This window comes from Mus pahari, chromosome 2 (assembly GCF_900095145.1).
Source record: "Mus pahari chromosome 2, PAHARI_EIJ_v1.1, whole genome shotgun sequence".
Classification (NCBI taxonomy): Eukaryota; Metazoa; Chordata; class Mammalia; order Rodentia; family Muridae; genus Mus; species Mus pahari.
This window is the reverse complement of record NC_034591.1, coordinates 112,961,180-112,984,717: the sequence shown is the minus strand read 5'-3', so window position 1 is coordinate 112,984,717 and position 23,538 is coordinate 112,961,180. Positions and strand designations below refer to the sequence as shown.

The 23,538-nt window shown below is 40.4% G+C and overlaps 1 protein-coding gene across 1 annotated transcript in view; it reads right to left on the bottom strand.

Moving 5' to 3' along the window:
* Positions 1 to 13,732, bottom strand: part of Tafa1 (TAFA chemokine like family member 1) — a 509,982-nt gene extending 496,250 nt beyond the window's left edge. Inside the window, exons 1-2 of the mRNA XM_021191115.2 lie at positions 13,293 to 13,732; positions 11,222 to 11,342 (exon numbers count right to left, since the gene is read on the bottom strand). Coding sequence (XP_021046774.1) covers positions 11,222 to 11,339 — 118 coding nt within the window. The 5' untranslated portion in view covers positions 11,340 to 11,342; positions 13,293 to 13,732. The remainder of the gene's footprint in view (positions 1 to 11,221; positions 11,343 to 13,292) is intronic.
* Between the last annotated feature and the right edge of the window lie 9,806 nt (positions 13,733 to 23,538).

Here is a 23,538-nt window from a genome sequence, read left to right as displayed (position 1 = left end):
CAAGACCAGCACTTTCTACCTCTCAGAACATGTAAGCTTATGTTGTATAGGCATTACTTAAAACAAAACAAAACAAAACAAACAAAAAACAAAAGCCATTTCTAGTATAACAGGAAAAAATAATCATTGTACCCAGTAGGTGGCAAGTGACATTTGATGAACATAATGTATTAAATGTATGCTATGTTAAAAATAAAATCAAGAGGGGGATGTTTTAGGAGGGTGTGAATAGTAGATTATAGGAAAAATAAAAGTAGGCAGGAATTTTAGAGCAAGAAAGGTTTAAGCAGGAGTTGGGGTGAGGGATGATTAAAATGGAACAGGAGACAGAGTTAACCAAAATGAAGTGAAGAATGTATGAAAAGCCATATAGAAACCTACTATATTGGAACCCAGTTAAAAGCATAACTGGAGGAGACAGTAGATCATACACCATAAGGAAGCACAGGGAAGGAGAACCACGTGCTGAAAATAAGGGACTATGACAGCTTGGCCCTACATAGGACATCTTGTAGTGCTCTGCCTGCCCCAAGGGTCAGAGGACATCAAGGAAGAGATAGACAATGATCACTTATTGATCTTGTAGGCCTGATAGAAGACTGGAGATTGGCAACCCACAGCCAGGAATTCACTCTATCTTTTAGTTAATTCTGGAAGCAATTGGCAAAAGTGTCACCCAAAAAATGTTCACCCAGTAACCTCAATTCTGGAGTACCTTTCTGGGATATGACAGTTTTGATTTCTTGCCATATGAAATGCAAGGAGCAACCAAGTTGATGTAACAGTATTTCAGAAGCTTCCAGAAACAACATTCTTCTGCCTTTCATCATTTTGCTTCATAAGAGGGTTGACTGAGCTCTCACTGTGGCAACTTATTATTTTTTATTTAAACTCCTATGAACACTAGTCTCCAATCACATAATTGTCTTGACAAAGGTAGTCTTCAAACTTTCATAACCATAGCTCAGTGAAGAAGAGAAATATCCAATTCCCACATATTACACCTTTCTAATAGAAAGAGTCCTGGGAGAAAAGGTCCTGGCAAGAAGCCTGTACGAAACACTGTTTTGGTAGAACAAGATGAACCTATTAACAGGTTCTTATAAAGCAATGTTCTAGCTCTGTGGACATAGAAGTAGCATGAGAACACATGTGCAGAAGTGTTTACACACTGTCACTATACAAGGAATAAATGCACATAGAGTGATAATATGTACACATTTTAGTAATTAGAATCTAAATTATCATGACCCTGCTGCTCTCTCCAGAGCCTGATGTAACTTAGGCTGTCCTCAGTCTTCCTAAATAGCTTAGGGTGGCTTTGAGCTTCCAACTGACACTGAGATTACAGGTATGTACCTCCACACATTATGGGGTGCTGGGTTTTGTCTATGCTAGGTAAACATTCTAACAGTCCAACCTCAGAACAACCACCTTTGAACCGTAATTCAGGACTGGTTTAATGGCTAGTCTTCATCAGCAATTTGAAGTACGGGATAAACAACTATGCATCAGTCATACTATAGGGTTAACCAAACCACACATAGCAAACTAATTGATAATGAGAAAACTAAACCAACAGTGACTTATAATTAAAAACTAGACCACAGCAATTGAAAATCACTAACAACTAAAACAACACTCACGATACACTGATAACAAATTGCCTTTTCTCAAATGGGAAGAGTTATAATTATCTGTGTGCAGAAACTTCTCAGCATTTCTAAGAGCTTGCAGGCAGGGTTCCTACAAGAATACTAAATTGAGCGTGCCCAGGAACCTCAGTTATATGTCATTTGCGAAGAATGATGACATCAGGGGCTTCCTAATAAGCTGCCTTTACTCTTGCATGAAATAAATGCACTTGTTTAAGAAACAACAATGAGAAAGAAATGGTATTGGCTTCCGAGATATATTTATGACATACTAGTCGGTTGCAAACTAGCTTCTAAGAACTTTAATAAAATATTAAATTAAGAGTTTTATGTGAGCATCCCAAGTACTTCTGGAAGCTTCTCTTAGTTTTATTACATTTACCGATTACCATTTCTCCCAAGCCTTAATTTAAAAGAAAATTAATTATTTTTTTAAGCTGAGATTCACATAAGACCTCTGATTAGAACAATGGCCTCATTATATAAAAACTCTCAGTTGACTGGAGCCCCCTTAATGACAATTCCTCTGCATATAAAAAGCATAAATTCAAGTGTTTGTGCCCGTTGGGCAAAACTTAGGGCAGGACTCGTGTGCACACAATTTTAAATCAAGCCAAGCCAGATGTGCCTACAATGCCCCCCACCTTATACCTCTTGGCCTTACCTTTCTTTACTTGATGTGCATGAATATATGTAATAAATTCTTTAGGAATAAAAAGTATGAGAGCTAGAGATAATCTAGATTGCAGCCTACAGGAAGGATGTCGTTCTTAGTCAAGATCTGTAGTCCTCACTTGATATTTATGATAAGGAAAGTACACATAAAGATTAAGATCCAGTATCATTTTCAAATATTGAATAATCTTTGTGCATTGGGCTCGGCTCAGAGGCAGCTTGGCACAAGTTCATTTCTCAAGATGTGTGTCTATTCTTCAGTTATCTCTGCTTTTGGCATCACCTAATACCCCCCAACCCTCCAACCGCCATTTGTTTCAATTACTTATGTTACCATTAGGGGTTTTGCCTTTCTCACCTACAAAATGCCTATAAAGTTTAACTTCAGCCAATGTCTCCTTGAAAGGAGTGTTTTTGCCATGAATCTTTCTACATGGGATGAATAAAATGAACAAACCAGTTCCTGGAGGAAGTTTAACGATTCATTATCTTACAACATACATCACTACCTATAGAACACATGGGTTGCCTCTTTGAAGTGTGAGCTGTCCTTTTCCACAGTATGTGAGTGTTAGAAGACATAAAAGACTTGTTTAGGTAACACAAAGCCCAGTTGAGCAGCAAGTATTTACTGAAGAATTATTCAGTCTTTATTTAGTAGGAAGCTTGGACTACTGACCCTAATCTAGGATGTGTGGTTAATTGCCAGAGCAATGGTAATGCTTTCTTTCAACTTAGGTGCTTTATTGAAACCTAGGAGCTGGAATTCTGAGAAATGTGTAACTCAGTCAGTCCATTCTTTATCGACAGAACTGAGAAACAAGACAATACCTCTGAATATGTATACTCAGGAGGCTCTGATTTGGGATTGGATGGTACGAAGCATCCTAAAAGATAATGTCTAGTCAGTATGTAGTGGAGGTAAACACTAGTAATGCCATGAAAACAGTGACCATCCCAGAGGGGCTCAGGGTCTTCTGCCTTTGTAGGATCTAAGATAGGACTTGGCTTGATGTCTTTCTTACATAAAGGAAGTCTTAAACAACAGACAGGATACTCACAATTCAATCCAATTTCTCAGAAGGAAATTTCATGATAACACTATTTCTGTTTTCATTTGGGAGCCTCTTATTACATAACATCAAGAGGGGAGAAGAAAGAGTGGGCTTACAGAGTTTCCCATGCATTTTGAGGATATCTTTGGGGGATTCAATTAGTTTACACAACTTGTTTAAAAAAATAATTCATCTTTTCTTTACCCCAGAGAAGGGGGAAATTGCCTGTCTTGTGTTCTCTTTGCTACAAAGATGAAGTGATATTTTTTTTTCTCTCGAAATCAAAAGTCTTAGACACTGGAAGGTTGTTCTCTGCCTGTTAAAGGGAACTTTCTCTTCAGTCCCCCAAGCTCATTCATATAAGACTTTTTCAAACCTAAAAGGAGAAAAGGTAACTCATTGTCTAAAATAAAAATTCTCAAACATTTAACATATGACTATATTTATAAATACTATCTCTATATATCCACATCTTTAAGTACATTTCAGAGTAGTAGCTCTTCAGATTATTCATATTATTAGCAAAATAGCTGTCAAACATCAAACATTCAAATATCTATACAAAGACATACATACCTATCCACATATATGATATACTGATTATTTGCTATTTCTATCACTATCCATTTGAATGGCATCCACATTATAATCACTCATACAAACAATGTTAATTCAAAATGTTCTTGAACTTACATATCCAAACACACACATTCTCTCTCTCTCTCTCTCTCTCTCTCTCTCTCTCTCTCTCTCTCTCTCTCNTCTCTCTCTCTCTCTCTCTCTCTCTCTCTCTCACACACACACACACACACACACACACACACACACACATCATAACAACTAACAAAATGTTCACAATTTTACCAAGACCTTCAATTTTTTAATTGAATAATTTAGCAGGTATCTCTGTTTATCTACTGCAGCCAAGCTCCTTAGTAATAGTGAGATACAAAGGATGAATAAAATTTGAAAATTCTCTTCTCCCACATTTCTCAATACATATGATGTGAGTGGACACTGTCAATGCTTCCCAAATAAAAATGGAATGTTAGCAAAATTTAGACAAACAATATTGTTTCTTATCTGCAACTGTTTCCAGAACTTTCCTACATTTATGGTGTGCATCTCCTAGACAAGAATATATTATAGAGTTATTGCTTTCCCAACATTCAACCCCATTTCCCCAGTAAGGACCTTTATGAATCAGAATTTGCATAATACTGGCTCACATCTCAAATTAACACGAGGCTCTTAGGAAAGAAGTCTCATAATAGTTTCTTATCCATCTCCCTTTCATTTTTGTTCATTTAAAGATAGTGTTTGATTTACTTCTAATTTAATCATTAAAACTCTAGAGCTAATTTTTAAGACTTTCATTAAAAAGCAATATGTGCTCAGACCATAATGAATTAAAAAATATAGCTTAACAACAAGTAAGACTCCTAAGCCATGACTATAGCTCTCTTGAACTCTCAGCAAATGTGTTTACCTGCATGACATTTACATAAAATTAGGACCATCGCCATGATATCATAGACTGGGAGGGACACAAGAGACCTTACCCCTTCCTAAAAATATATAGGCAGCCATAAGCTTCAAAGGGAGAGAGAAAAGTTTTCTTTAGTGGTATTGCCACTGTTAAGTTGTTTATGCTCCACTAAGTAACAGCCCTCAACATTCCTATAAGAAATCCTAATTAAACTCATTTTTTCACACATACATTTAAAAAAATAATAATAAAGACATAATGCGGCTGGAGGGGTGGCTGAGTTGTTATGAGGATGCTAACGTTTAGCACAAAGCTCATGGGTTTATTTCCCAGCATACACACTGAGTAGCTCACAGCCACCCGTAACTCCAGCTACAGGGCACTCAACAACAGCTCTGGTCTCCTCCTGCACTTGCACTACTGGGTACGTATCCACCCACAGACATATGCATACACACCATTCCAAGATAAATAAGCCTTAAAAAGACATGAAGAAGAGAGGAACTAATTAATAAGAAGAGGATAAATGGCCATGGAAGAAGAGCAAGGGATGGTAGAAGGAGGCAGAATATGAACAAAACTATCATATACAGGCATGAAAATACAGAGCAAAACCCACTTAGTGTATAAATATGTGCAAATTAGAAATTAAACCATAAGTCATTTGAGGATTTTCTTCATATTTCACTAAGGTACTAGTACTGAATGAATGATTTCCATAACCTTTTGAATTTTTGTTGCATTTCTTCAAATTATTTTAAAATAGTATTCTGCTCCCTGTTCCCTTCATTCAGCACTATGTCTGAGGGATTTTTTTTCCACATGAGCACACATAAACATAACTCATTCTTTGTACTGGCCACACTGCATCCCATTGGGTAGATGTATGCCCTAATTTATTTTATCAATCCCATTTTAATGGAGCTGCAACTCTGTTTTGCCATTAGAACCATGGCTGCAAGGACCAGACCTCAACATAAATTTTTTCACACCTATCCAATTTTTTTTCCCTTATGGATAATCATCTAAAGGTGGAAGTGCCTGTCTATACTCATACATTTTACACCTTAAGAGATCCCACTATAAAGTTGTGGGAAAGTGGTTCACAGCCTTGCATGTACTCAAACTGAAACATTTTGCAACGTTTCCGCTTGAGAGGTCAGATCATCCTCTTCAATGAAGTTTAAGAAATTAGCCATTGGCAACTAATGTTTGTTTGTGCCAGCACTAAATACTTTACTTTGTAGTGGAGTGTAATGCCCATTGTCCTTAACTATGAAATGAAGGCATAGTCCTGTGCTCAAGTCGGTAGCCATTTATATGGAATTGTCACCATTCTGTTTCAAGTTCATGGCAGTGACAGGAAATATGTATCTGTATCTCTACTTGGCCCTGGTATTTAGGATTTTATTTGCTGTCCATAGCTGTACTCTGGCTCTTGGAAGAGGTCACTATCATCGATCAGATGATCAATGCGTTATCACTAGCAGCAGCTTACACCAAATAACAGCTTGTCTGCTCCAATCCTAACACCAATCCACTACACTTAGAAACTTCGCTCCAGTAGACATTCCTAAAAGGAAAATATACAACCACAGTTGTACCCACTAGTTCTTACACACTAAACCCATAAAGCAACTCTTTATTGAACAGCACCTTGCCATCTAAAACATACCCCTCAGGTAGTTTCCTGAAGTGCAGTTTTTAATGGTAGAGTAAAAACTAATGCAAGGCATGCACAAATTTTTATCGATTTACCCCAAATCCTCATGTGAAAATGGATGGTGATGTTCACTACATAATAAAGTTATAAATGTGGACTTCTAATGTATATCGTTTGCTTAATACAATTTTAAATCTTGTCAAGTATAAATTATATAGGCATTCTATTCAGAGGAAGCTTTTATATATCATTTCCAACGTCAATGAAATCGCATTGACTCAAGAACAAATGATTCATTGTTTACTTCTAACTTGTGCCTCATATAATTCATAGGAATATAATTTTATTTTACAAAAGAATCCCAGGGATTCATGTCTTGCAAAAAAATTTTGAGAAGATTCCTAGTCTATTGTTTCAAAGACACCCTCAACACACATACCCACATTCACCCACATACCTCAAATAAACATTAAAATTGTCATCATAAGTCACTTATTCATACCAAGAGCAAGCAAGCATAATCTTCAGTTGGAAGGCTCAATTGGCAGACCATTTGTCCTTTGTCGCCCATGCACCCTCTGTTGAGTGTAAGAAACTTAGGCTGTTGTAATTACGGGAAACAATAGAGATGCTACATCCGAGTTTTCATTGTGGAGCCAGTCTTTTTAAAAATTAACTTGCCTTTCAAAGGTTTGGTATGGGGATGGAGGGAGGCACAAATGTTTTTCAAGTTGTCATAGCAACTTCCTACGCCATTCCCCAGATAAAAGCTATTCCAATATTCAATTATTGAAACTGTGAATCTGTTAATCTATAGCACATTTTACTCACTTATGTAATTTTAAATTTCAGTTTCATTTGATTGAGTGTTTTAATCTCCCTTAACTAGTGAGTAAGTGAAAATAAATGGTGCATTCCTAATACTATAAATATGAAAAATAGAAAGTACTTAAGGCCTGCAGGCAAATACATTAAAATCAGTCAGTTTTCTAGTTAACATATTCTCATTCTGTTTGTGTGCAAACCCACTACACCGAGGAGACAGATCACAAATGCATGGCCTTACAAAAACACTGTCCCAATTTCATGTGATGACAGCAGAAATTGGCCCAAATCTCTAACCATGTCCCCTAACAGGCCCTGGCTGGCTGGTGCCATCCAGGTGAGGCACAGTCTCAACAAGGGGAACGGCTCGTCAAATTCCTCTCATCTGTCAGCGTGGTGGATTATTTCTTGAGAGACTGAAATTGCCTGCTTGCAATCTGAACACCATCAATCTTGCAGTGGAAGGGACTGAGAAGCTGCCTGTGAGGTGCTGACTGGAGGGGGAGGGACTACCATTCCTAAGCAGGTAAGAGTGGCTGTAGAGCACCCCCTCCACACACACACACACACACACACACACACACACACTCCTAGTGAAAGATTTGTCATTTTGCACATTTCTACATGCATAGCATGCATGCCAAGTGCGCTGTTCTGCCTTGTGAAGGGACCGATTTTTCAAGCTTAGGCAAATGTAGCCAGGCCGGAGCCAGCTACTGTCTCATTTTTTCTCATCATGCCACTTATTCGCACCGATTTGAGAGAATGAGATTATGTTTTCCCTTTTGTTGCTCATTTATCCAACTATTTATTTATGTATTTGCTCATTTAAGGGTGGATTGCCACAGATAACTGGCCCTGGTTTTTGTTGTCTGCTTATTTGTTTGTACACACATTTCATTAGCGTCCCTGACAATTTAAGACTCACATAGGAAAGTGCCACAACACTTATCTGAGCAAAAAAAGAAGAAAAGAAACAATTTTTTTTACTCTTAAAACCCAAGACACGAGAGCACATTAAAGAGTGACTGAAATATTTTAGAAGATTGCTAGGACCAAGATTGACCATTTCAATCTCCGCAGCTATTGGGGAAATCCTAAGGAAGTTGTTGAATAAGCAGGAAACCCACTGGCCTTCCAAATCAACATAATTTTAATCTCTCTGCATCCTGAAGAGGCATTTATAGTTCCTCCTTACAGTGAGGCTGAGATAGGGCTCAAAGAGTGAGTATTTGGGGCTAGGCTTGTTGGCAACATAGTTCCTGGGAACATTTAAGGTACAGCTCCAATATGTATTGGCTGATAATGAGCAAACTCTGTGGTAGATAAGGGGAAACATGAGTAATGAGTTTAATTTCAGTCAGAATTTTATATCTGTTTTTCAATTTTAAAAATCATGGTATTTTAATAAGACCTAAGCTGATATGAATGTCTGTTACACATAATAGTTCCAGCTCCCATAAGCACATAGACACACACTATGTGAGAGTCCACTACAAACTACATGACATCTTTTTGCTTTTGGTTAATCTTATGCACACAGCATAAAGACAGGTTGTAATAGCTGGCATATCTTAGTCATGTGTCTCATGGTTGGAAAACAACAAAAGCAACAACAAGCTTTTGTCCTGGCCAAGTACATTTATTTAGCAGTTTGAACTGTAAAATTTGACCCAATCAACATCCCTAAGATACAGGTTGCAGCCCCTTACACAGAAAGTTTGCTATGCCTGATATTTGTAGGAAAAATCAACAATGCACATAGCATTTCCCATTTCCTAGGAAGTTGTCCCCTTTCCCTTCCCCCTCCCCCATCTCCTGATCGGTAAATTAGTCCAAATATGAAAAGTCACTCATCCAAGGTCATATCACCAAAGGTAAGTGACAAAGAGATGTTGACTTGTCCCTGGCCCTTATCACCTGCCACCTGCTTCAGCAAACTGCAAGAATTTGCTGGGCCCTTAAATGGGTACATATATTAACATGACCTTAAAGTTATAGATTATATATAATGCTTCTCAAAGAATATGACTATACTTGGTATACATTGGCAACCATTCTTTGGGTGGCTTCAGGCTAGTCACCCAGCCCCTCCAAACTTCTACTTCTGTTGTCTGGGAAGAGGGAGTAAACTATACTGACTTACACAAAGATTGAAATAACAGTATGAGTTAACCCTGAACATGGTGCTTAGCCCTGTCCGGATTAATGGTTCTTTTATCTCATTGTTAAGTATTACAGAGAAGGCGCATTTCCCAGGTTATTTGTATGACTATGCAACAAGCTGAAGACTTTTCTTGCCAGAACAGATTGGAGATTAAGTGATTGGAGGTAGCTCAGGGATCCCCAAATCAAAGATTGTGTTCCCTCCATGTTGGCACTGAAGCTTCTGGCAGGAATCTGGCGCTTCCCGTGCCAGGGGCTGCACACAGGACACAGAAAACACAGGCGAGCAGCACGCGCACGGCAGCAGAGTGGTTTCCATGCCCACCCGCAGGGGCACCAGCGCCCCCTCTCTCCCTCGCTGACCCGACTTACAAAAAAGAAGGCGGCTGGGACAGGGGACAGCTGGCCTCCGCCCCCAGCCCTCCTCTGCACCTAAGGGCTGCAGACTCAGCAGGCAGGCGCTGGCATGCACCCTCCCATCTCTATCCAGTCTGCCCCAGACTGGAAGCTGAACCCCGGGAGGCAGCAAAAGACCGGGAGAGGGGCTGGAGAAGGCCAAAACAAGAGCAGGGGAATCACAGTCAAGGTTGCGGAGCCACAAAAGACAGCATGCAGACCGCGGACCCGCTGCACGGAGAAGCCCTGTGGATGGCAGGAGGCCAGGGAAGGATCTGGAGAGGGGCCCGGAGGGAGGGGTGGCAGCACCCACGAACCGAGGAGCGGGAACTTGGGCATGCAACTGGTCCCCCGGAACGTTGGGCTTCACCATCAGAGGGTACCACCAAGGACTTTGAGGTAGGGGGTGCGGCGAAAGGACAGGACACAAAGGCTAAACACAGCTACGCAGAAAACGGAAAGAAACCTTTCTGAGAACCAACCAGGAAGCTTAAGAACAATCGAAACCCCCGGAGCGACTTTGTACTGAGAAAGCTGAAGAGGCAAAGAAAGACAAATCCAGATGGAGAGTGAGGGGAGGGAAGAGTTAGAAGCGGAGGAAAGCAAACTGCACCAGGAACTAAAAGGAAAAATAAATCAATAAGGGAGATTTTCAAAAATCATGCCAGAGCGAACTCGTTCCTGAAACTGCCAACAGAGGGAGGAAAAAAGGGTGGGGGCACCGAACATACTGGAGAAACCAAAAGTAAAGAAAGGAAGGGAGAGAAGACAGGATGCAAATTAAACCAGGCACGACATAGTAAGTCACTGTTTCGTTTTCTTTTTCATTGACAACTCCTAAAGTTAGTCTGGTCATTAACGCATCTGTGGACTCTTGAGCCACATAGTCTGAAATGACTGTATCCGCACTAGGTATAAACTCGCCCCAGGGAATACATGCCTCCTCCCAATCCCCTAGTTTTGAAAGTTACCCCCACCTTTTGTAGAATAGTTCTAGTATCCAAAACCAAATCATTCTCTTGAGCAAGGTGTATGGAAGAGGGTGGGGGGTGGGGGGTTGCTCCTCTAGAGAAACCCACCTTTTCTGAGAAATTAACAAAAATATCTCTGAGGCTTTTTTTTTTTTTTTTTGTACACTCCCCTTCCCCCAGAGCATCCAGCCCACAACATGTCTTAGAATTCAAAGGCAAACTGCCCACACGATGACAATTTCTGTCACTTGCATCCTGCCATCTGTTGAAGAGACCTTGGTGAGGCTGGAGGAGCCTCCTGAGGAGGAGGCTGCTCCTCCACTTACCTGGCCGGTGCAGGTGATGCTGCTGGAAGGTGTGTTGGAGTGACCCATGGCAGAGCAGCATCGCACAAGCACTTATCCACAAGTACAGGGCCCAGGACATTGCAGAGACCATTGCCATTCTCTAAAGAGAACATCAGACAAGAACAGGTTACCCCTGGCTTCAAGCCCCCAGAGAGGTATGGCCCACTGAGGAGGGAAGGGAGAGCTCAGACAATGTCCTTTTCTTTTGCTACTTGGCTGGCTAGAAGGAACATTCCTGTAGAGGTCATAATGGGGAGTAGGATTGAAGACCTTTTCCAGAAGCTCATAAATATGTCCCTTAAGTTCTGTCGGAGGCCAATGATTGCCCAAAATGCAAAAATAAAGTTTGTCACTGTTAACTAGGCAGACTCAAACATTACATGCCCATGGAGATACTCCAGTTTTACACAAAGATCTGTGAACTAGTTTTTCCCAGGCATTCAGTAGCTGTAGACTTGCTCATTCTAACTTCATTGCAAGTCTGACATAAGCCTGGAAGAAAAGAGTGGGCTCTTTTTTTTTTTAATTCTACAGTCATGAATTTTTAATCGCAATGCTGTCTTCTAAACTAAGTAATCATTTCTCAGAGGTATGTTGTAATCCCCGATAGAACGGATCTTTCGGACTAGACTTGAATTTCAGAAGGCACCCTGTCTTCAGCCAGAATGAGTTTCAGAGACAAGGTCTGTGCATCTACCCTACAAGCAAGCCATAATTTATAGTATCGCTTTGCCTCCTAAGATCCCATTGTGGCATTTGCCGGAGCACTGATGAATATGTATATACAGGTGGTGTGTGTATTTATATGGGTGAGCGTATACCTTTTCTCAGGCACTGAAACTTTGACAGTCTTATCTTCACCTATGAGCATCTCAGGAGCTACAGAAGCTCAACGGCGCTACATATTGTCCAATTTCCCAAACAACACCTTATGCTGCATTTCATATTGCCAAATTAATCAAACTTGAAGCATCGTCCTTAGTCAGCCAGTAATAGGAAGCATCCCCTATATAAGAATTTAGTTAGTGACAGGCTTTCCTCTCAGCTCTCAGAGAGGGGCTGTGCAATCAAGGTTGTGCACCTTTCCTCTGTCAAATGACACCTTTCAAGTATTTCCACTATACACTGAAAACCTGCTTGTGACCTCCCAGGATGGCTTCCTTATCTGTGGAAATTGATACTCTTTCAAAGCCAGTGATAGTCAGCAAAAATAAACATTATGCACGCACACATATATATGCATGTGTATAATTCTGGGTAATTTGCACGTCTCAGAGAGATGGAGTGTTTGAGAAGGGCTTTGAGGATGACAATACATAAACGTGACAACTGTAATTAAGTGCAAAGTGGGAACATATTCTTTTCAGCAGCTTGGAGCCATCTATGCCCCAGGCAGTGACTCAGATGGACCAGTCACTTTCTAATTAGTTTCTAGTTTGGTGGCCCACTGTTTACTTTTGTATACAGCATGCTTTGTCTCCTTGTTTTCAGGGCTAGCAGGATAGAGTAGATGCACTCTCACCAGCAGAGGTAAATAGCAACTCCCCTCCTGTGAATCCCCAAATGAATGCATTTTAGAACCTCTCTGAATAGCATGCAAATTACAGAGAGACAAAACAGAGGTGACCCGGTATGCATTTGCTATTCAACCATCTCTGTTAAAAGGCACTGGAAATTTAACTCAGGGGGAAAAAAATCTAACCATCATCAAACTTAACGATTCTTTAGAGACTCCTTCTCCTGCTCATTTAACCCACACACAGCTGAGCACACACAACATGCTGTGACTTGACAATTACAGGGCTTCCCTCTTCCTTCCTTCTTTCCTTTCTTCCTTCCTTTCCTTCTTTCCTTCTTTCTTTCTTGTCCCCCCAGTTAACTTTCTGTAATTCTCAGCATTACTTCCCAAGCTCCAGCATATCTCTTCTCTTGGCTGCTCCCAGACAGAGCTCTGCTCTGTGGCAGTGTTTTCCCCCCAAATAATGCATACTTCTCTGCATATGTTGCAAATCAGCTTTCTGAATCTTAAACCTTACAGAGGCTTTCTTACCTGAAAAATCCAGCCAAGAGCAGGGAACCCTCCTAGTGTTCATTGGAAAAAGCTAACACTTTTTAAAATCCATCTGTGCCACAGTTCTCTGATTTTTCAAAGAGAACGCTTCCCAGCAATTCTTTATTAAGAATTGAAATAAAAAGAAAAGAAAAAAAAAAGGCAAGCTTTTCTCTTCCAGTTCTGTTTCCACAGTTGTGAAGACGTTGGGCTCGTTCACTGTATTGTCAGAAAAGGAACCAGGGTTTGAGGGGTGGAAACCTTGTCATGTTCACCTTTAAATCATCTCCTGGCGTCACCTCTGTCTGACGAGACCTTTGAAGTGATGGTGAGCTAATGTAGTTTCCTGATGAGAAGCAGTTTATAGCCACGGACAGACCATCCCTACTCTAGTACATTCAGGACAGAGTTAGGCAGCGAAATGGAGCAGGGCTGCTATACCTCCGTAAGTAGCGGGAGTCTGTTTCAATACACCCCTCCTCTCTAAAGTCTCACATGTCTTAAAGTGACATTACCCTCGATTATAGATAAGGTACATTCTAATGACTGCCCTTAACTCTCCCATGACTCAAGCAGTGCTTTAACATGATATTGCCTGGTAGTCTCTGGTGGAGGTTTTGCTTTTTTATTTGTTTGTTTATGTTTTGTTTTGTTTTGTTTTGTTTTGTTTTCTTATACCATTCTCATGCCAGAGGACTGAGAAGGGAAAGAAAAATGAAAGGTAAGAAGGCATCGTGCAACATATTGATAGTGTTAATGGCTTTTAGGCTTCAAACAGTAAATGGGAAAGGGAAGCAGGCACCAACTCTAACCTCTGAATCTTCTTGCCAGCAAGCTAACCGAATATAGCTAGGCTTATTCTGATTTTTTTTTTTTTTTTTTTGGTTAGTTGTTTTGTCAGCTATTTCTCGAAATGCAATTTATCTGGAATATAACTGGTGTTTGTGTTCCTAAGCAAAATAAAAATCTTTGGAGTTATTTAGCAGGTTTAATAAGTAGAAATATATCATTGCTGGCACCAGAGACTGAGTGATGATGAAGAAATATGCTCAAGGTTCTTTGTAAAAAGTATTTTTTGCTCTCTTTAAATAGCATGCTGAGATGGAAAAAGGAAACACTCAGAAGTTCAGTTGCATCTCTAGTACTATGGTGTGAACCCCAGCTTCCCTGGAAATATACTATGATTGTACTTAAACTTCAGAGACGCATGGGAGATGACCTACTTTTCCTTTCTATGCTGCTCTGGTGGTCATTCTCTGAAATGCTCATTCAATTGCTTCCCAAGTCGCTTACATCATGCCTACTATGTGACAGATGCTTGGGATAAAGCAGGCAGAAAGCAAGACAGGTGTGATCCCCAATGTCAAAGGTCACTCACTACCTTAAGGCCTCTACATTATTTTCAGAACCAAGATGGTTCTCACAATTTTCTTGCCTTGAAAACTTCAAAGTTTCTGAGAATTCTCTTGCCTTTTGTAGGCATTGGAAAGAAGGCTGAATGCTGAGTGCATCTTTGAGAACAAACCTTCTTTCCTATGCTCTACAAAGTGAAAGACGGAGACAGCCCGGCTCAGTGTTTTATCAGTCTTTCCTGCTGTTCTTTCAATGATAACGCCCCCTTTCTCTTTCCATTCCTCCATTCCTCTTCTCCTCCCTCCTCCTCCCTCCATCCCTCCCTCCTTTCCTACCCCCTCCACAAACCAGATTTCAAAATAACAATCAAGTTAATTAAGAATGACAATGTTTCAGTTTGGATTTGAATGCTCAGTTCTGTGGCTCATTATTGCTGCCTTAATTAATGGGCGTCTATAGGACATTTATTCTCTTGCTTCAGAATCAAGACAACAATAGAAACAGTCACAGGAACGGGAGGCAGAGTCCATCACACCTGCCTCAGGTGCTGGCACCGTGCTGAACCCTCTCTTGTAAGACATAATCTAAAGTGTTTCACTAACTCAAGGGGACAGGCACCGTCATCATCTCTATCCCACAGATGAGGAACACGGAGGGAAGTTGAGAAAGCAAACAAAACTCTTTCGGGGTGACAGGCTCCCAATTCAAATGCACTGTACAAGATCCTATCTCTTCAGGATTTCAGTAAAGAATGTCAACATCACTCCATCTATTTCTTCCCAGCAGATACTTTACAATCTATTACACTGCAGCCAGTGATCATCTTCTTCATAACATAAGCATCAGCAAATACAGACTGTGCATGTCTATATATGTCTGTACATGTATGTGCAGACTGTGCATGTCTATGGTATAGGTATGTGTGGTGCCTTTGTGTGCAGAGGCCAGAGAATGTAAACTGTTTTGCTCTGTCACCCTTTGCCCTCTTTATTCCCTTGAGAGAGATTCTCAGAGAACCTGCAGCTAGGTTGGTAGCCAGCAAAACCCAGGGATCCTCCTGTCTCTGCCCTGCTCAACACTGGGACTATAGGCATAAATGGCTTTGACACAGGTGATGAGAATTTGAACTCAAATTGCTTTTACACACTAAGCCATCTCCCCAACTTTAAGAAACACAGAGATTCAACTTAATGAGAGCTACTCCCCTGCCTTTTGGGGAGTTGTGATTTTATATCTCTTGACCATGGTTGGAGAGAGAGCAGGTACCTTTTTGGTTGGTTGTGGTTTAAAGCTTTGGTCATTGAGTGCTGCCAGTGTATCACAATGGGATCGGGGTTTTAATGTTTGGAGAAATACTATGCAGATCTTTCTTTGCCTCTGGAGCAGGGACTAGCTCTCTAGACTCTCAGCCTAGATCAGATCACTGAGGGACCATATGACAAGAGGCCCCTTCTCTTTCCCTCCCAACCCAGATGGATGCACACAATGAATAGGAAGTAGTTGCCAAAGCAACTGAGACTTGTAACTTTATTATAGCATAAAATTGACAATCCTGATTGATAAAGACTTAAACCTGTATTACTCATGTCCTAATTAAATTGTTTTGTTCCATCCCAAGCTATCCCTGAGGAGACAGCAGTTTGCCATTCAAGCTCCTGTCTTCACAGAATCTACTGTGATAGGAATCTGTTGATTGTTGTTTGTCAATGCACTGATAGCCACAAAGCAGGGAGCCTTGGGACTACAGACCCAGAGGCACCTCAGTAAGGACTGATAGATAAGTTGATCCCTCATGTGGCTGATGGTGATTGCCCACTGTCACGTTAGCAGGGTTTGAAAGAAGGGGGACTAAAAAGGACTACAAGCTTATTATTTGTAATTTCCAGTTTCATTAATTCAAAATATTCTAAGTGTTGTGGGGGTTCAAATCATGTTCTGGGTCAAATTCCTCAAGGTAGATATTTTAAATACAGTACTGTATATGTATGTATACATATGCATTTTAAAATATCCTGTTCATTAAAATCACACACACACACACACACAAAAAAAAAAAAATCACAAAGAAAGCTCTACAGGGACATTGGAGGTAACAGTAAAGCATCCAGAACATTCAGATGTTCCCAAACCTTCGGCAAACTGCCCTGCACTAGGAAAAGTGGATATGAAGAGGGTAGAGGAGGGGAGGACAGATGCTGTAACAGGAAGAAAATCTGGGAAGAGGGAAAATCAGTGGAAAAGAGGTGGAAACTGAGGCAAGACGGAACCAAGTGAACGGAAAACATCCAGTCCTGTTGTGCTAACAAATTATTTCACATGAGTGTTTTGCCTGCATGTATATACTTACATACATGCCCGAGACCCACAGAAGCCAGAGCTGGAGAAACAGATGGTTGTATGCAGACATATGAGTACTGGGACTTAAGCTCAGGTCCTCTTCAAGATCAGCAGGTGGCCTTAGCCTCAGCCACGCAACAGTCTTGATAGAGAACCACACCTAAAGTGTATGATAATACATTGTTCCAGATGAAACTGTAGCTCTAAATGATGATGAATCGCTATATAAATGTTGCACACCGTGAGTGTGATTAAAAACACTAACCTGGGAAACCCAACCAAGGAACTAAATTCCATGTAGGAACAACAAGTCCTGCCAGGTATTTACTCAAAAATAAAAAAAATTCCCATTTACCCAATTCTACACTCTTTATTTCTGATCATTGGAAATGAATGTTGTCCTTACTTCAGTTTAAGAACAAGCAAGTTAATAATTCAGCTAATTGTAATTCGCAAATGTACAGAAGAAAATGTGAGGCGTGCAGAATTTTATCTCTGCATATTTCTAAGTTGAAAAACAATGAAAGGAATTTAAATAAATGACAACTAGAGTAAGAAGCACTCCAAGCCTCGGCTCAGTGCAAAGTCACATGGCTTAGATGTGCAGTAAATGTTCCTTGAGACACCATACTCTGGCTGTGAATCCACAGCTGGGTTTTGGTTTGTTTGTTCGTTTGGTTTTTTGTTTGTTTTTGTTGTTGTTCTTTGGTTTTAATTTTGTTTCTTGTTTTCTTCTTTCCTTATTTCATCTCAATTAGTTAATGAAAATGGTGAGATAGACAAAGGACCATTGAGAAGGTTGGTATCCAAATGTCCTCAGTACCTCTAAATCCCATGTTCTCATTTTGTGTCTTTCTCTTTCTTTTTCTCCTTCCTTTCTTCATTTGGGAGATGAAGCCAGTTTTGGGGGCTCCCTACTAGTTAGTCTACAATGTCGACTTTAGATCTCCCCTGTGAAAGCATTTTCCTTGCTAAATCTTAATGCTACACTGCCTCTCTCCTTAAGCCCAATCTCATAAGACATTTGTGTTCTAACATTTTTTTCATAGAGTCCCAGTTATCCATCTAAGATGGAGCCCTACTATGTGTTATGTGCAAGAACATAGTACTTGTCCATCTTAGCTTTAAGAACTAAGTATGATAATATTTGTCACATACTCTTCCTTAGTTATTGTTATGGTTTAAATGTGTGAACTGTCCTTCACGAGCTCACATTTGAAGACTTGGTCTCCAATGGATTTCATTGCTTGTAAAAGTTATAAGAACCTTTAGGAAGTATACTCCAGCTGAAGGAAGTGTGTGTGTGGGGAGGGTGCCTTGAATCTTTACATACTGGCCCCATTTTCTGTTTTCCTCTCTGCTTCCTGGATATAAATGTAATGTGACCACCCAATCTCCTGCCTATGCTCCTATGTGTTTCCTGCCACAGTGGACTCTATCCCTCTGCATCTGTCAGCCAGAATAAACCCTTTCTCCCACTTACTCATGCTTTTTTTTTGAGGGGACAGGGTCTCACTATATAGTCCTGGCTATCCTGAAACTCACTAGGTAGAGTAGGCTGGCCCTGAACTCACATTGACCAACCAGCCTATGCCTCTCTGCCTCCCAAGTTCTGGGGTTAAAGTCGTATGCCAACACAGCTGGCTCCTTAATTGGCTTTGGTGGGGGTATTCTATCATAGCTACAAGAGAAGCAATGAAGTCAGTCACTTCTCTACTGTATATTGTCTTATATCAAATAACACTAGGTAAAGAGAATATTATGAACAAAAATTAAGTGAAACAAAGGTAGTGAATGTGATCTGATGATGCTGTTTCTTGTGTCACTCTACACTTAGTGGGGAAAGAAGGAAAGTTTTCTATACTAGTCTGGGCCTTTACATATAGTTTCATTTAATACAAAATTGCTAATAAATGGATTGTTTTATTAAAGGTACCTAATTTCAGAGAAACCGGATGATTAAAATAATGTCACATCTCTGTCTAACAAGGCTGAAGAATTATGATTCAGATTTATTACTGACTCTTAGAGCCCAGGTACTAAGCAAACAAATTCTAGGCAAACAACATTGTAGAAAACAATAAATTTTAACTCATAATTATAGTAGCAAAGGCCTAGTCATAACAGTGAAACAAGCCAGAGAGGGACATATGCCTTTTAAGACTTAAAGCCACTCAAAGACAGCACTACTTTGACTCTAAGTAAACTTTCCAGTGGCCACAATGAAGAAGGGAGCAATTAATTCTTTTAAAATCTAGAACAAACTGAGATTTTAAAAAACTAAGAAATAAAAAGTAAAATTAAATAAATAAAAATGGTAATAATAATGAAATCTACTACTGATTAGGTAATAGGGGCTGGAGAGTTAGCTCAGCAACTAAGAGCACTGGCTGCTCTTGCAGAAGCCCCAGGTTTCGTTCTCAGCATCCACACGGTGGTTCAGAACTGCCTATAACTCCAATTTCAGGAAACACAACTCCCTCTTCTGGCCCTGTCAGGTACCAGGCATGCCTATGGTACACGTACATACAAGCAGGCAAATATACTCAGACATCTAAAGTAAAGTATAAAATAATTTTTAAAAGTTAAAACCCTGTTAGTAATAACAAAATTATATCTGAAGCTAAATTACTTGCTATAAAAATGGTGAGAGTTTATTATTTAAATCTGAAGAGAGAAGGTAAAATTTTGCAATTGTAAGAACGATAAGACAGAAGCAAGATTTTCCTGAGGCCTGCTGGAAAGGTAACCTTCATATAGGAGTCTCATTTTTCAACTCCAACAGCCTATCCTGGCAATTACTTTATCAAGTAGAACTCACTGCTCACTGCTTATCGTCTCTGTCTTGTAGGCAGAAGACAAAGAAAGAATGAGGTCGTTTCCTTTGTTCTTCAATTCCTGATTTCTTTATTGTCTTTTTAGGACACAGATAAAGCTTAAATCCTAACAGCTGCCCACCCTTCTCTCTAAGCAACGTAAAGAGTGCCCTGGTAAGCCAGAGACCAGGGGTTGCTTCATTACAGGGGTGTGAACATGAGCTATATGCACACAAGGGTTGTGATAACCATCGCGTTGGTAACTAAAAACAATCCCATGATATTTTGCACTGTGAAAATTTCAGACCCAGGGATGGTGTCACAGCTCAGCAGGTAAAGTGTTACCTTCTGAGGGTTTGAATTTAGATCCCTACAACCCATACAAATGTCAGGTGGACACGGCATATCCCTGTAAATCCCGAACTCAGAAGGCAGAGAGAGGGGATCCTCAGAACAAATTACCTGGCCACATGATCTGTAATGTTCAACTCTGCTTTTTTTTTTTTTTTTGAGAGAGAGAGAGAGCCTGCCTCAGTGTGCAAGGTGGAACGTATTCAAGGAATATACCCAGTGTTTGCCTCAGGTCTCCATAGGGACATGCAACCATGTGCAAAAGCACCTGCACCAATAACCTCACACATCTGAATATGTACACATATGTATACCATTTGCAGGCACACACACACACACACACACACACACAAAATGTTAGTGCTATTTTTCTTTTCTTTTTTTTTTAAATTCTTGGTGCAATTTATTTTTTATTAGATATTTTCTTTATTTACATTTCAAATGTTATCCCCTTTCCTGGTTTCCCCTCTGAAAATCCCTATCCCCTTCCCCCTCCCCCTGCTTCCCAACCCACCCACTCCTGCTTCCTGGCCCTGGCATTCCCCTATACAGGGGCATAGAGCCTTCACAGGACCAAGGGCCTCTCCTCCCATTGATGACCAACTAAGCCATCCTCTTCTACATATGAAGCTAGAGCCATGAGTCCTACCATGTGTTTTCTTTGATTGGTGGTTTAGTCCCAGGGAGTTCTGGGGGTACTGGTTAGTTCATATTGTTGTTCTTCCTATAGGGTTGCAGACCCCTTCAGCTCCTTGGGTACTTTCTCTAGCTCCTCCATTGGGGCCCTGTGTTCCATCCAATAGATGACTATGAGCATCCACTTCTGTATTTGCCAGGCCCTGGTATAGAGGTCCTGTCACAAAATCTTGCTGGCATATGCAATAGTGTCTGGGTTTTGGTGGCTGTTTATAGGATGGATCCCTGGGTGGGGTAGTCTCTGGATGGTCCTTCCTTCCATCTCAGCTCCAAACTTTGTCTCTGTAACTCCCTCCATGGGTATTTTGTTCCCCATCCTAAGGAGGAACGAAGTATCCACACTTTGGTCTTCCTTCTTGAATTTCATGTGTTTTGCAAATTGTATCTTGGATATTCTAAGTTTCTAGGCTAATATCCACTGAGCAGTGAGTGCATATCATGTGAGTTCTTTTGTGACTGAGTTACCTCACTCAGGATGATATCCTCCAGATCCATCCATTTGCCTAAGAATTTCATAAATTTATTGTTTTTAATAGCTGAGTAGTACTCCATTGTGCAAATGTACCACATTTTCTATATCCATTCCTCTGTTAAGGGACATCTGGATTCTTTCCAGCTTCTGGCTATTATAAATAAGGTTGTTATGAACATAGTGGAGCATGTATCCTTATTACATCTTGGAGCATCTTCTGGGTATATGCCCAGGAGTGGTATAGCTGGATCTTAAACAAATAAATAGAAATAACTAAATTAAATTTTAAAAAAGCTGGGTAGTGGTGGCTCACACCTTTAGTTCCAGCACGCGGGAGGCAAAGGCAGGTGGATTTCTGAGTTCGAGGCCAGCCTGGTCTACAGAGTGATTTCCAGGACAGCCAGGGCTACACAGAGAAACCCTGTATCGAAAAAACAAACAAACAAACAAACAAACAATCCCTCAGATTTCCACTTGATCTGAAATAAAATTCTTCCAGTCCCACTATCATTAAATGACTTTCATTCAGTCACTGACTTGAGCCTGATATTACTCTGCTACATCACTTTCTATGAATTTCTACATCCATTTGCTTCTTTCCACTACTTTCTACTACTTCTGCTTCCCAGCCATGCCTCGGATCCTCCATCGTTTCCTTCTTCCTTCAAATACCATCACCCAAGCTTCATCAATCATCTTTCTCCAACCCATAGCATCACATTCCCATAAAGGCCACATTCCTGGGAGTGTGCATCTTCTATCAACATCTCCTTCATATTGTATGAACATTGCATGTTCAGTGCCTATGGTGATCAGGCTACTCTTGCTAGTTTGAAATTTTTCAAAGATGCCCCCACTGAGATTCAAATAAAGTACAAATTTCATGACCAGGATGGGCAAGGCTCTGCCTGGGCTGGCTCCTGGCTAGGCTATAACACTCACTTCTTCTAAACATGTTGTGACCGTTCATGCTGCTGGCTTGACAGAATCTGGAGTCATCAAGGAGGCATGCACACCAGAACACCTTTGAGAGACTAACCAGATTATGTGAGTTGAGATTACAAAACCCATTCTACACATGGGCAGCACAGTTACAGACTGGGGTTCTGAACTTCATAAAAATGAGAACTCAAGTGGAGTACCATCATTCAATGGTTTCTGCTTTCGAGAGATATGATGTGACTTGCTGTCGCCAGGTCGTGCTGATGAGATGGACTTCATCCTTGAATTGTGAGCCAAAACAATTTGTTAAGATGTTTCTGTCACTTATTTTGTCCCCAAAAGATGAAAATTGACTAAAACACATGTCTACTGATTCCTTCTCTTGGGCAGTTGAGTGAGATGGGAAAAAACGGTCCCCAGAAACCTTCTCCAGTGCTCAGAGAAGATCAGGTGATTATATCAGGTGCTCCTGCAGTCTTTGGTGTATCGCTTCTCCAGCTGTAACCACCAGTGTGAAAAGCTATTTCTGAAATTCTTTGTCTAATATCTGATTTACTTCCTTACGGAAGTGACTAGAACAACTCTGCTTGCTACTTCATCCTCAGAACCCAGTATGCTGCCTGGGATGCAGCACACACTTAGATATTTGAATGAATGAATGAATAAATAAATAAATAAATAAATAAATAAATAAATATGATCAAATCAAGCACCAAACTATTGGTCACCATCTAGAGGTCATGCACAATGAACTATTTTTAATAGGACAATGTGGATTCTTTTCATTCTTTCCTCTATCACTTCCACTATAGTCTTTGGTGAGGAATGTATCCATCTATACCTGGTGACACAATCAGGGAGACTGCTTTGCCTTGTGTTTGGTTCTCTGCTTTGATACTAAGTCAAGGAAAGAGGCCCATACATTGTTTAGACCCGTGGTGGTTTAAATGAGAATAGGCTCATATCTTTGAATACTTGACCTCTGGTTAATGGAATGTTTGATAAAGATTAGGTGTGGCCTTGTTGGAGGAATCACTTCCTTGGGGACAGATTTTGAGCTTTCAAAGAACTCTTGCCATTCCCTTGTATGTGCTCTCTGTCTCTGCCTATCTCTGTCTCTGTCTCTCTCTTTCTGTGTGTATGTGTGTGTGTGTGTGTGTGTGTGTGTGTGTGTGTGTAAGAGAGAGAGAGAGAGAGTGTGTGTGTGTGTTAACAAAACTGATGGTAATACTAATTTGTGCTTATAAAGATTTATTTTATTTTGAAATATGTGTGTGTG